A 14,229-nucleotide genomic window follows, 5' to 3' on the forward strand; every position below is an offset into this window, starting at 1 on the left:
TGTTCCCACAGGACCTCTCGCCAAGGGGCAGTGATCAAATCTCGGGTACCAGAGTTCATGTCAGAGGCAGTCCCTGCTCTCCTCTCCCCTTCTTCATGTGGAGAATGAGCTGTCCATCGGCTATGGCTACACATGAACAGAGCGTGTAGGTTCTCTGCTGGCAATGCCCTTAGTTGGTGAATCAGTTTGTGCAGGCTCCCCTGGGTCCAGATCCTCCAGCCTTGACGGTCTCCTTGTGGCGCTTCTGACTCATGCACCGCGTCCTTCCATCTCCCATCTCTTCTATACAATTTGCACCTCTTAACCAAGAGTCTGACTTTGAGTCTAAGTATCTGTCTTGATCCCCAACTGGGCGGAGTCTCTCAGAGGACATCTATGTTGGACTAATATCCATTTATAAGTGAATATATATCAGGCATGTCTTTCTTAGTCTGGTTTACCTCACTCAGGATGATCATCTCTAATACCATTTGCCTACAAATTTCAAGGTTTCCTTGCTCTTAATAGCTGAGTAGTATTCCACTGTGTAAATGTACCACAGTTTCTTTATCCATTCTTTGATTGAGGGACATCTAGGTCGTTTCCAGATTCTGACTATTATGAATAAGGCTGCTATGAATGTAGTTTAGCAAATGTCCTTTTTGTATGGTGGAGCACCTTTTGGGTATATGCCCAAGAGGGGTATAGCTGGGTTTTGAGGTAGCACTATTCCAGATTTCTGAGAAAGTGCCAGATTAATTTCCAAAGTGGTTGTACAAGTTTGCGCTCCCACCAGCATTGGAGAAGTGTTCCCCTTTCTCTGCATCCTTGCCAACATGTGCTGTCACTTGAGTTTTTTATCTTAACCATTCTGATGGGTGTAAGATGGAATCTCAGAGTCATTTTGACTAAAGATGTTGAGCATTTCTTTAGGTGTTCATCAGCCGTTCAACATTCCTCTGTTGAGAATTCTGTTTAGCTCTCTACTCCATTATTATTTGAGATATTTGGTTTAGTGATATTTAATTTCTTGAGCTCTTTATATATTTTGGATACTAGCTCCTTGTCACATGTAGGGTTGGTGAAGATTTTTTCCAGTCTGTAGGCTGTCATTTTGTTCTGTTGACAGTGTCTTTTGCCTTACAGAAGCATTTCAGTTTCATGAGTTCCCATTTATTAATTGTTGATCTTAGAGCCTGAGATATTAGTGTTCTGTTCAGGAAGTTGTCTCCTGTGCCAGTGAGTTTCAAGGCTCTTCCCCACTTTTTCTTCTAACATATTCAGTGTGTCAGGTTTTAATTTGAAGCCTTTAATCCACTTGGACTTAGTTTTGTGCAGGGTGACAAATATGTTCTATTTGCATTTTTCTACATGTAGACCAGCACCATTTGTTGGATATGTTATGTTTTTTCCATTGTATGGCTTTGGCTTCTTTGTCAAAAATCAAGTGTCCATAGGTATGTGGGTTTATTTCTGGGTCTTTAATTCTATTCCATTGATCAATCAGTCTATTTCTATGCTAGTACCATGCCATATTAACTACTGTTGCTCTACAATACAGCTTGATATCAGTGATGGAGATTTCTTTGGAAGATCTTTTATTATACAGAATTGTTTTAACTATTTGGGCTGTTTTCATTTTTCCATCTCAAGTTGAGAACTGATCTTTCAACACGATGCAGTTTTCATTCCCCAGAAATTCCACATGTAACAGCAAGTTGCTTTAGCTAGCTGTGCTGAGCCTACCAATGGCATTTCACTGACCTGTAGACTGTTGGACCTAAATACTGTGGACCTCTGTCTATATTCTAATAATACCCTCCCCTACACAAGTGCCTATTAAAACGCCTCTCCTATGCAGACCTTAAACACACCACACACACACACACACACACACACACACACACACACACACACACCCCATTCCTGAGACAAAGTTGACATCTCTACCTCACTCAGTTCAATTCAGTTGCAAAACCTGCTCTTCCTTCTCCTCCTCCTCCTCCTCCTCCTCCTCATCATCATCATCATCATCACCACCACCACCATCACCATCACCACCACCACCACCACTACCATCACCATCACCATCACCATCACCATCACCAGCAGCAGCAGCATCCATGGGGAGGAATACAGAGGACCAGAAAGCTTGGCATGAGGATATTTGTAGAGGGGTCATTTGCTGTCCCATTAAATACTTTAGCCTCTCAGAACAAAATCTGTGTAGAGATTTCTTATATCTCCTGACCTCTCTCCCAGAATTCAGGCCACACTCCTCCTCAGCTGTCTCTCTGAGGCAGAGTTAATAAGAAAGTATGCTGTGTTACCACCTTGCTACTCTTGTCCCTTGAAACTGCAGGATAAGTTTATGGTCCCCAGAAAACCTGTGTCAAAGACCCATTTTTTTCTTTACACTTGAAGATCCGCCCCCTTTCCCCTCCCTCCTTCTAAGCCATCGTTATAGCTGTCTGTGGTGATGGTACTATATATCCCTGGTATTCAGGGAGCTGAAGAGTCTATGTCTCTTTTGGGGACCCCAATTATGCAATGTGAGTGTCGGAGGTGTTCTAGTACACGCCCTTTTGGGACATGAAGGTTCCTATCTGCTAATAATCCCTTTCCAGAAGGTAACCTCCTAGCAGCTTCTTTCCAAAACCCGCTTTGTCCTTTTAAGTTGTCACAGTCCTCAGGTGACTCCTCCGAGGGAACCCTCATCAATGTCAACAGTTTGAGGTTTTCGTGTAAAATGGGGTTCTTCCTGTTCCACGATGTCACTGGTGACAAATGGGCTGTCACTTGAAACTCGGTTCCTTCCTCAGAGTTTCCATTACCAACCCTGTACATGGCTTCTCTTCAGGCAGTTGCTAATGTTCCTTAGCGCGGAACAGAGGGGAAAAAAATACAGACAAGCAGCTCTGGTTACATGTTTAACAAATAGAATTTATGTCCATTGAAGTTAGATATTTTCTTTTAAAAATAACTAAAGTTCCTTTAAGCAGAAATGAAATGATATAAAGTTTTTTTTTAATGAATAAGAAGATGACACAATATGTTTTGGAAAGTGGAAGCTTAAGAGCCAAAGTCAATTGTGTATTACAAAGAAATAAATCTAATTGTAAACCATCAGAGGCGATGAGGCAATATGGATGTGATAGAAGTACAGAGAATTTCTTAATTAGCGGTCTAATAAAGCCATTTAGATTCGCCTTGATGGCTTTCGTTCCTTCCTCCATCAGCTGAGACAAGGCTGACTTTTTCACAGGCAGGCCAACCTCTTCCTATTATCCCATATTTGTTGTCTTTGGGGTCCTGAAGAGCTGAACTCTAGTCCTACGGGATTGTCTGTGTCTGTTTATTAACATGCACAGTGACAAATTAACTGGAAAACAGCAGGCAGCTGGCCTATGATAGCTAAAACCTAAAATAAACAGAACAGTATCACTCGTTGATACTTTTTTTAAAAAAATGAATTTATGGCTCATTTCCTCATTCCTCCATGGATTTTGCTTGTGAAAACAAACAATATTTTCAGCATTATAAAAAAAATTCTTTAAAATACAGGTCAGAGTTTCAAATGCTTCATCACCGTCCATACCTAGTAGTGTCAGTAGAGACGCTCGGTGGAGGCAGTGGCTCTGAAGCCACCAGCTTGCAAGGACACCCACACCTGAGCATGCTGAAATGCCACCCTGAGCATGCTGCAATGCCACCCTGAGCATGCTGCAATGCCACCCTGAGCATGCTGCAATGCCACCCTGAGCATGCAGGCCAGCCAACTGCTACCAAATCCCTTCTTTCAAAACATCTTATCCTTTAAACCCTGCATGAACAGGGAGCAGAAATCCACAGTATGGAAGCCTTTCCCTTACTGCAAGGTGTTGATTTCTCTGCATTTATGTCATCCTGAGGAGGTGACAGAAAATGAGATAAGTCACTAGTGTGGAAAAATACATCCATTATATTCTGTACCACAAAACTTGTTTTGAAGAAGCTACTCATCGATAGTTGAGCATTCATTTTATTCATGTGTACTTTTAATACCATCAGAAAATAATCTGACACTACAGTGCCCTTAGCCCATCAATGGTATGCTAATGTTTTTGTTGCCATGATCAAATTCATAAGAGAAAACTTAAAAAGGAGAAAGATTTTTGTTTTGTTTTGTTTTTTTAGGATCATGTTTTCGAGGTGTCTTTCCATCATAGCAGGCAGGGCATGGGAAGCAAAGTTTGAAGTATGGTAGGCAAGAAGCAAAGTGAGAGAGAGAAAGGAGAAAGAGGGGGGAGGGAAAGAAGGAGAAGGAGAGAGAGAGAGAGAGAGAGAGAGAGAGAGAGAGAGAGAGAGAGAGAGAGGGAGGGAGGGAGAGAGGGAGAGAGGGAGAGAGGGAGGGAGGGAGGGAGGAAGATAGAGAGAGGGAAGGAGGGAGGGAGGGAGAGAGAGAGAGAGAGAGAGAGAGAGAGAGAGAGAGAGAGAGAGAGAGAGAGAGAGAGAGAGAGAGAAGACTATGCTATCAGGATTTTCTCATTTTTCCCCTTTATCCCACCAGAGCTCCCAGATTACAGGGTGGTACACCCACATTCCACATGCAGGGTGAATCTTTCCCTCTTAACGAGTTATCTATGTCTGGAAACTCTGTCAGTCACAAACATACCAAAAACTACATTTTACTAATTTCTGAGGAATTTCCTCAATCCTGTCAGCCTATCAAGAACAAGCACGACCACACACCCACTCCTTGTCACTTTGATGCCTGTGTATGTCTCCTTCAGACCGTGATACCCACCCCTACCTCACAGTGACTCTGATTTCCTGAACGGATGAATATAGAAAAACATTTCTCTTGGTGGCTAAAAGACGGTGCTCTGTTGTGAAAGGAAATACTTTAAAATGATGTAAAATGTTTGCAACTTTGAGCTTGCAGTGGACGGGGCCCAGCCAATTCCTGAGACACCCTTGAGGTGCCCTTCCTATTGTCCCAGTATCCAGAGTGTGGATACTTCCAAGTCAATCTAATCTCTTTTCCAATCAGGCGTGACATGCTTCTGACTTGATATCTGCTTCTTTTCTGCCCAAACTGCATGCTTTTAAAATCATATTCTTCTTTGGTTTGTTCCAGATTCTTACTATAAAGTGTCAAAAGGAAGCTAGGCAGACCAATGCCCATCCTAAATTTCTGGTTGCCTTTTATTTTCTTTGCCAAATTAATTAGACCCTGACCTTTAAGCACATCCTCCTGCAAAATCTTAAGGAATACACACAATCTACATGTGTTCTGGGCCAAAATCAAATACTAGCAAGTAGGGTCCGTATTCTCATGAGCACAGCTCTCCTCCTCACATTACTGTCAGTATCCTGGCCTTCTGACATCTTGGGCTTCGTTAGCCCACGTGTGCATGCTTTTAAAAATCCTTCCCACAGACCAGTTCCAAAAATGTGGAAGCACATTGGCAGGTAAAGCAACGGTTCCGTTCCTGGTACCAATTTCCCATAGTAGTCACTATCAGGATTGCAAGTGGGTACCACCAAGCTGGCTGGATGAACAGTTGAGGGAGGATATTTATCTGGGCTCCCGGTTTCAGAGCTTTCTGCTCATTGTTGCTGGGCAGGAACAGAAAACTAGAGCCTCTTACATCATGGCAGCCAAGAAGCAGAGAGAGACACTGCGCTGGCTGGCTCTCTCCTTCTCTTCCATCAGCCCCTCCAGGCAGTGGGATGCTGTCAGCCACATTCAGGACCAGTACTCCTTCCTTATTGGTCTTCTCTGGAAATGTCCCCATAGACACATTCACATCAGCAATCAAGAGTGGCCGTAGCAAACACATTCTTCCAACCTCTAAAATCAGGTTTGTTGGCTTTTGGGGCTTCATTCACTATGACGGCAAGAATATTAAATTAGTTTCTCAGCCATTACAGACATTGTGTCAGAGAAGACACTTTTCAAAGTTAAAGTGTTTGTTCAGGACAATAAGTAAAAGGACAGTTGACAACTGCCCTGGCAGCTGTGGTTGCAGTATCTCCAGGGGTGACTGATGTGTCAAGTTCAAGCAATGGTGACTGAAATGTGACCGCACCACTGGTGTGTGTCTCCAGTGCTTGAACTATTTTGCTTTTGTCTGTTGGACGCTTAGTGTTTACGATGAACATTTCTGTTCTAATCCATATTGTTCCGTTAATTTTTTTCAAACCTGCCATCCGCCCATTTTATAATTTACACATGAACATTTGTTGAATATTTTTTGAGGTGTGATCTAAACTAAGTGACATAAGACACTTTCCTGTATTTAAGAATATGTACGCATGAATTTTTAAAACATGCCTGAAAAACTATAGGCCACTTTCTTTGCTTTGACTATTGATTCATATTGGAGCTTTTCTTAGGGATAAAGTCAGTTTTAACCATTAAATAATTAATCACTCCTTAAAGGTTAAAAAAAACAAAACTTCTTTCCGTATCTTCAGACTTTCCGTTCATCTGCTGGATTTTGTTTCCAATTCTCTTTAGAACCCACCAGTTCTAAACAGCTCAGATGGCACATGCAGCTGTATCCAGACTCCCTGGTCTTTTTCTACTTTACATCTGAAACTCTAGGAAAATTATCATCACAATTTATGGCATTCTTCACTTTGAGGGGTTTTTATAGTCAGTGCATACTTGTTTGAGTACCGCAGTTCTTACGGAGAATGTTAGGACCGCTGTAACAGTGCTCCCCAAACCCTCCAACAGGTGCTACACACAAAGGACTGTCATCCTGCCATAGGGTCTCTTAACAGCCCTCCTATCTGGCTCACTACACCTGACCCTTCAGATAACCAAAGCTTACTTCCCTCTTTTGACAGTTTTACGAGATTTTCAAAGAAGTGCTGAGGTTTGGGTTTACTCTGATGGAGCTGGGCGGGGAGAAAAACATACTTAAAATTTCAGGCCCTTGCTGAAAATTCATTTTGCCCCATATTTCTCTGTCCCCTCAGAAGAACTTTGATCACTTCATCTGCCCTCCGTTTGGCTGGTGACGACAGCCCAAAAGTGCAATATGATGATCCCAGCTCAAAAACCCCCCACCCCCCCACCCCCTTGCTTTCTTAAACCATTTCATAACAACAACAGAAAGAGGTGGGGGCAGGGGGAGCTTCCTTCTGCGTGGAGAACAGTGCTGGTCTTTTCAGCACCCCGAGGCAATCAGGTGAGACCAGGCTGAGGGTTTCCCTAGCTTTCCAAGAAATCTTGGAGCCCAAACAGAGCTTATTCCCAATTAGGCTCCCTGGCCAATAGTATTTGAGAAGCTGGCTAGGTTTACACTACGAGGCAGGCAGGTATCTGTGGAAGAACTGCCCACACTTGTTTGCACAGGATTGACATCTACACAATCGCCAACAACATCTTGCTTACTTAGGATTTCTTTAGAGGCCCTCTTCCCAAGTGCTGACCTGGATTAACCCTACTTAGCTTGTTGAAAATGAAGGGATTACAGCAGAAGGTATATGGCCATGGGCCACCACCGATGAAGCAGCTTTTCCCTTGGTGGTGCCTCCTTAGGCCTTTGAAGTGTGGATCTAGGGCGACCTTCCTTAACGTCCCCTCTTAGGGATCCTGTTTCATTTACAGAAGCCAGTCTTCTGGAGAGAAGTAAGTGTATGGGGGAAAAAACTGGGTGGTGCTTGTTTTGCTTATTAATCAAAAGCAAGAAGCAGGGAGCTTCCTTCTTTACTGTGCTCTGCCTGCCTCCGCGCGCAGCAGCTATATAAAGCGCCTGCCCAGGGTCTTATTTCATTATAAAAGCTAAAGCTGCTGAAGGAGCAGAGAACGGAGGCCTCCCCTCCACTGCTTTCCTAGTGAGAACTGGAAAACGACAGTTTCCTCTGCTGTGGCAATTCGAGCTCTAGAAGTGAGTTCCAGGGAAGCTGTAAGGATATTTGCAAAACTTGACCAGTAGGTCAGTCACTGCAGCATTGTTTATGAACTGAAAACTTGCAAAGCCAGATAAAACAAGGCACGTTCTTATGCCCAGAGAGTGCAAAAATAGGTGATCATAAAAGGCACACGCCCACGCCATTGAAGATTTTTCTCAACACTGTATGTCAACTTAAAACGCGGCCGCATCCTACACCAGATGATCTTCTTTTTAATATTTGAAACATTAATTCCGTATAAAAACATAAATTTATCTCGTGAAAGCAACAGAGTCACTCAGAAATGTAAACAGTTATTCTGCAGTGGTTTATAAATGACGGTTATTTTCTTATTGTTTTTTTCTTTTCCACTATACATATGCATTTTTTTATTTAATATTAAAATATTTATAAATTCTTGTGAGGGGAGATTGAGCTTCTCAGGTACATTTGGTGAACTGGAACTTAAAGGTGGAGGGCTTGTGACTGAAGCCTGCATGCACACAGGACACAGTCCTAGGAGAGATTTTTGAACTGTTTTCAGGCCTGAGATCTGGGCTCAGATCCACTCACATTGTCACAATCTCTAGGGCTCCCAAGTTCCTTCTACTCCTCAGGGACTTAGTTTCCATTCATTAATTCATTCATTCATTCACTCATTCATTCATTCACTCATTCATTGTAGTGTCAAGGATCGAACCCACGTCCTTACACTGGCTGTGCAATCAGTACGTTTGATTGAGAACAGCAGCACTGTTCTGTATATCACATGGGCTTATTAGGTACACAAGAGATATTTGTAAACATCTTGGACAAGTGTGTATGGCTCCTAGAAGACACAGGAATTCCACTCCATTCAGAGATGACTTGGGGGCTCATCCAATTAGCCAAGACCTAATCATAACTATTCTTTGTGCACCTTTAGCTCTCTTCTACACTGATGAGGAATGCTGCTCATGGTTTCAGAATAGCTTGTTTCTCTGTTTCCAGCCATGCATTCAGCCCGAACAGACATGCAGGAAGCCAAAAACAGCCAACTCTATGTTTTCCTATACTCACTTCCAGTAACCCAGTGAGCCTGCTGCTGCCTGCACACCTGCAGGGGGAACGGCCCCAGACAATCCCGCTGCACCCTGAAGCCTTCGCTTGTCAGTGTTAAATATGCCGTAGTATAGACAGCATGCTATGTTTTCATTTTTCCACAAGAATGTCACCATGTCCACATGAAAGCAAAGCCCTGTTACCTCACAGATCCACGATAGTCCAAGCCATCACTCCAGAAGATGACAGCCCACAGCCTCCACTTGGGAGAGCTCCTTTGTCGTTGGGTTATCTCTTCCTGTCCCTAGAATGATACAGTTGTTATGACTGAAGAATTACTTGCCTACGCTGTGCCCTGAGTCATGCGCTCTTGCTTTCAAGCCCGCACAAAGGAATCTGGATTTCCAACGGAGGAAGAAAAATGTCTCAGGTAGGTCAAGATGTCTTCCTCTGCTTAACCAAACAAGAAACAAACAAAAAGAGAAAACCAGCTTCTAGACAGGAAATGACGTGCCAAGTGTTGGACATGTGCCAGGTTAGGTAAGAACATGGGTTCTGGGTGGCAAAGGGAGTAAAAGCCATTGTAGGACAATGAACGTGTGTTCTCTACTCTTCTGGTAAGCATCAGATGGAGTTTGGCTGACATTGGTTCTAATACCCAGAGAGCTCACTTTTCCTGGCAGGGCACCTTGGTACTCACTTGCATAACATTTTAAATCATCTCAAATATGGTAAACAACACCACAAGAACAGCGTTGGCCTGGAGGAGACAAAGGGGCGGTGTTGGTGCAAGTGTTAGTATTCATGATTTATTTAAAACGTAATAGAGGTGCCCGTAACTTCTTCCAGAGAATGGGGCTGTGCACTGAAAGGCCTTCTTTAATCTGAGCTCTGGGACAGGTGGGGGTGTGCTCTAAAGGCAGGCACAGCTAGTGGTGCTGTGAGGTGCCCTGGACAGCCTGCCAGGAGTCTTCAACACTGTCCTCAGGGAGCTGCCCCCACGCAGTGGGCCACTTTGATCTCTGCTGAGACTGTTCCAAGGATGCCAGCAGTGTTCTGGGTGTCCACCAATTCATTTTACAGCATCATCAAAGCAGCATTCACACAGTAAAGACTAACAACCTGGCCTCTATTTGAACAGCTAGCAGCTCTTCAGACTGCTGATTCATAGAACCTGCTAAGCAGAAAGAGAGCTAAGAAACAGAGAATGAAGTGAGAAGAGAAGAGAAGAGAAGAGAAGAGAAGAGAAGAGAAGAGAAGAAAAGAGATGGCAGAGACGGGGCTTGCCTGCTTCTGCTAGTGGCCTGCACCACCCAGCACCAGGGCAGCAACCTTGAAAGCAGAGCTCTTTCCTACCTGTGAGACCACTGCAGAATTTACAGCTTCGGTGAATTATGAGTTGTCTAATGAGGCATGCCAAGTGTTAAAGCTATCACCAAAATATCACAGATTTATCAGAAGACAGGGAGAAAGAGCATCCCTCCTGAGAACGTAAATGAAACAACACAAGCAAATGGGTTTGTAAATCAAACTTACAACTAACGGGCAGGACTGAGGAGATGGCTCAGAGGGTAAACGTGCTGGCTGTGTAACTCTGAGGATCTGAGTTCAAATCCCCAGAGCCTGTGTAAAAAGTCAAGCATGGTCATGGTCATGATCACAAGCCTGTTCCAGCCCTATAGGGTATAGGATGGTAGAGACTGGAGAATTACTGGGACTGGCTGACTACCAGCATATCTCTGGGTTAATTATGAAATCCTTTCTCAAGAGAGCAAGTCAGATAATGATAGAGCAAGACACCGCCATCCTCCTCTATATTCTCTGTGTGCAAATATATGTGTATACATAATACACACACACACAGGAGAGGGAGGGAGGAAGAGAGAATGGGAGGGAGAGAAGGAGGGAGGAAGAGAGTGGAAGGGACAGAGACAGAGGAAGGGAGGGAGGGAGGGAGGGAGGGAGGGAGGGAGGAAGGGAGGGAGGGAGGGAGGGAGGGAGGGACTAAAAATGATAAAGTAGATAGTTGAGTCAATAGCTTGCCATAGACCATTGTTTGTCAATCTCTTTTCACAGGGCATTGTTTGTGATCTTCTGGCTTCAGAACCCAGTACAGTCTTTTCAAAGAATAATTTTTCATTAGTAACACCCACCCCAAAGTGTCAAAAACTGAGGACATTTCCTGATGTCCCTTCCATGCCTTCCACTCCATAATTCCTTTTCATGTCAAAAATCTCAGTGTCTTTCACAAAAACATGGAAGTAATTCTTTCAATGATGAGTTTTGAAGCCCTAAAAAACCATAATAAATGAAAAATTACCTTTGAGGAGCAAAGATGGAGACATATCCACTCTTTGCAGTGAGTACCTAAAGGTGGACTATCAGCCCACTCATCAGTCTCTGAGTGGAAGAGAAGGTGCGCCATCAAACAACATGGCAGATGGAAGGACTTGCATCAGGGCTCTACAGGAAGCGAAAATGCAAACAAGCAGCAAGCCTGTAAGAAGATGCTCACTGGTGGCCAGGGAAGTGCAAATTTAAACAACTAGACGCATTTTTCTCTTACTATATCAATATGTATATGTCAGTATATACACATGTTCCAAAGACATCTAGCTGATGTCTTTGAGTTCAAATGAACATCTAGTTGCACAGGCACTTCCTATATTCCTCGTGGAAGTGTAACTTGGAAGAACCTTTGGGAAGAAAATAACATCACAGACATATACATTTTAATGCACAAAGGCAGTAGCAGAGGAAAGTGTCTCAGGAACCAATCTCTGGTCTTTTGTTGACTTGTAGAAGGTCAGTCTCAGTCACATCAAGGTTGTGTTTTCCATAAAATCTTTCAAAGACTACTATCATGCCAAGATCTTAGGGAGTGTGGAAAAGAACATGGTCCTGAAAGTAGTCACCAGTCAACACAGGCTTGGCTTTGCTCACTCTGACGCCAGGCAAGGCACTTCTTGGCAGCATGTGGAGTCCTAGAATGTTGGGCAGACTGCATGTGGGCAGATGTGTTCCTTGGGGTTCTGTCCATGTCCTTCCCCTAGGCAGGCTGCTCTCTGAGAGTATTATCTGGAAAGTACAGTGCATGGCCACCAATGAGAATCTCCTAAACACATCTAATGTCCCCTTTCCTTGCTCCTCCATCATGCCAGAGAAACTTTTCCTAACCTAATTGAGAAGTTCTGTAGTCTTATGATGTGTCTCCCACATATTTCTCCTGATCAGAGTGTTCTTCATTCCTCTAAGGAAACCAAAGACTTGGAGGCTATCCCTGTGTCTCCCTCTGGCCTTTAGAATTGGAACTTCTCGGTACAGTGGCAACAAACATGGAAGACTCTAGCTGTTCGAATGTGGCAGAGATGAAGTTATCCACTGCTGGATACTTGTCCTAAAGAACTATCAATATACATGTGTGATGAGATAGGTACCAAGAAGTCTGGGGAATTATTGTTTGCAAGCAAGAGAGCTGAGAGAGAGAGAGAGAGAGAGAGAGAGAGAGAGAGAGAGAGAGAGAGAGAGAGAGAGAGAGGAGGGAGAGAGAGAGAGAGAGAGAGAGAGAGAGAGAGAGAGAGAGAGAGAGAACTACAACCAAGAGTAATGGCCACAGCAGTACACTAAGCCTCTACAGTGGACTCCTATGGAACAGCATGGACGTCACTGTCTTCATGTATGAGCTTGGAAAGACCTCATGAATACCAAGAACTGGAATATTCCAAGAATATCCCTCCCTGCTTCTGTGCTTGTGTGTTCCTAAATGCAGGAAGGCACAGCAAGCATCAGTAGTATAGACAAGTTTAGAGAAGAGAAATTCAGAGGAGGAAGAATAATTTTTTTCCTTCTTTCTGATCTTCTCAAGGTGCCTACTGTCTTGTTAGATTTAATGAAAAATTAACAGCACAAAAGGAACAGTGTCAGAGTGCCACTTTCAGAGTATAGACAATCATTTGAAAACTTGAAACCTAAGGCAGGTAGAAAGACAAGGAAAATCAGGAGTGCATAGGGAAGGAACCCTTCACTCCAGGATATCTCAGTTTCTGTTTGCTTGAGAGTCAAAAATCTCAACATAACTACAAAGATTAAGTTGATCTTAGACAATATCCCTTTTTAGAGACACATTTGAAATAAATATACTTAGAGCAGCAAGTGGGCCATGCTTGCTTGGGGCCAGAACGTGTGTGGACTTGGTCTCTAAGTGTGTCAGCCCTACTCCCCTTCCAGACCCTGAACGGGCCATCTTGTCAACCATCTTACAATTGTATTTAAAAGAAGTGAAGTCTTTAAGAGAAATCAGCAGACCTTCTCAGATACTTTTAGTTTCTCCTCTCTGTCTCCCTCCATTCCTCTGTCTCTGTCTGTCTCTCTGTCTCCCATCACTCCATGTGGTGTGTGTGTGTGTGTGTGTGTGTGTGTGTGTGTGTGTGTGTGTGTGTGTGAACTTGGTTCTTTCTTTCTGCCATGTAAGTCCTAGGGATCAAACTCAGTTGTCAGGCTTGGCAGCAAGCACCCTTACCTCTGAGCCGTCTCACTGGCCCAACATTATCAACTTTAGTAGCCTGAAGATAAATTTGTTAAGTCGTGATTTTTCTTAAGAAACCTTTATCCGTGTCTTGGGTTATGGAACCCTGCTGTAAGGTGGAAGTCTGGTGTTTCTGGATAGCCTCTGAGTTTGGTATAAAAGGGACAATGGCCTCCCTTTCTCAGTGGGAGTCCCACTGTGCCTGATCTGTGGAATCCCAGATCCCCTAAGGAGTGTCACATAGCCTTCAGGGAAGATTATAGTTTCCTGATGAGAAACCATTCAGCAAGCACCTGGGGATGATTCTCACGCTATGCCAATAAGACGTCTTGGCATCTTGGCTTTCAACCAATGGCCTTTGACCCTACCTGGAGATTCTCCCCCGCCCATAGGATAATTAAGTCCTGTTTTTCTCTTTTATGATAGGGCTATTTTGTAACATGTAGATTAAGTATTCCTGGTACCCCAGCCCCAGCAAATCAAACACATTCTCCCTCAAACCCCTCCTACTGCCCAATGTTTATCATGTCTCTGATTCATGAAAACAAAGGCTAGCTCTCTCACTCCACTCCTCCACCATGACTGTCTGAGACTCACTTATTTTGGAGAAGAATCGCTGCTGGACACCAAGGGTTTGACCTCGGCAGCCACTGACGCCCACTCACTCCATTACCAGGAGAACGATGCTGACTGCTGGTGAAGCCCCGGGGGCCTGCATCCTCTGCTGCACTTAGCACGGCAGCTTAACAAAGGGCTGGAACACTTTCGGTGTCATCACAGGCTTTTAGAACTCC

General features: G+C 43.8%; 1 protein-coding gene across 1 annotated transcript in view; it reads right to left on the reverse strand.

Moving 5' to 3' along the window:
• LOC311582464 (uncharacterized protein) overlaps window positions 1–14,210 on the reverse strand; it is a gene marked incomplete at its 5' end in the record, with an annotated part of 36,799 nt that extends 22,589 nt beyond the window's left edge. The window contains 3 exons of the mRNA XM_084755633.1: window positions 9,250–9,360; window positions 14,033–14,164; window positions 14,197–14,210. Of these exons, the coding sequence (XP_084611759.1) occupies window positions 9,250–9,360; window positions 14,033–14,164; window positions 14,197–14,210 (257 nt within the window). The remainder of the gene's footprint in view (window positions 1–9,249; window positions 9,361–14,032; window positions 14,165–14,196) is intronic.
• Between the last annotated feature and the right edge of the window lie 19 nt (window positions 14,211–14,229).

The sequence above is a fragment of the Acomys minous genome, assembly GCF_964271855.1.
Source record: "Acomys minous genome assembly, chromosome: 14".
In the NCBI taxonomy this organism is placed as follows: domain Eukaryota; kingdom Metazoa; phylum Chordata; class Mammalia; order Rodentia; family Muridae; genus Acomys; species Acomys minous.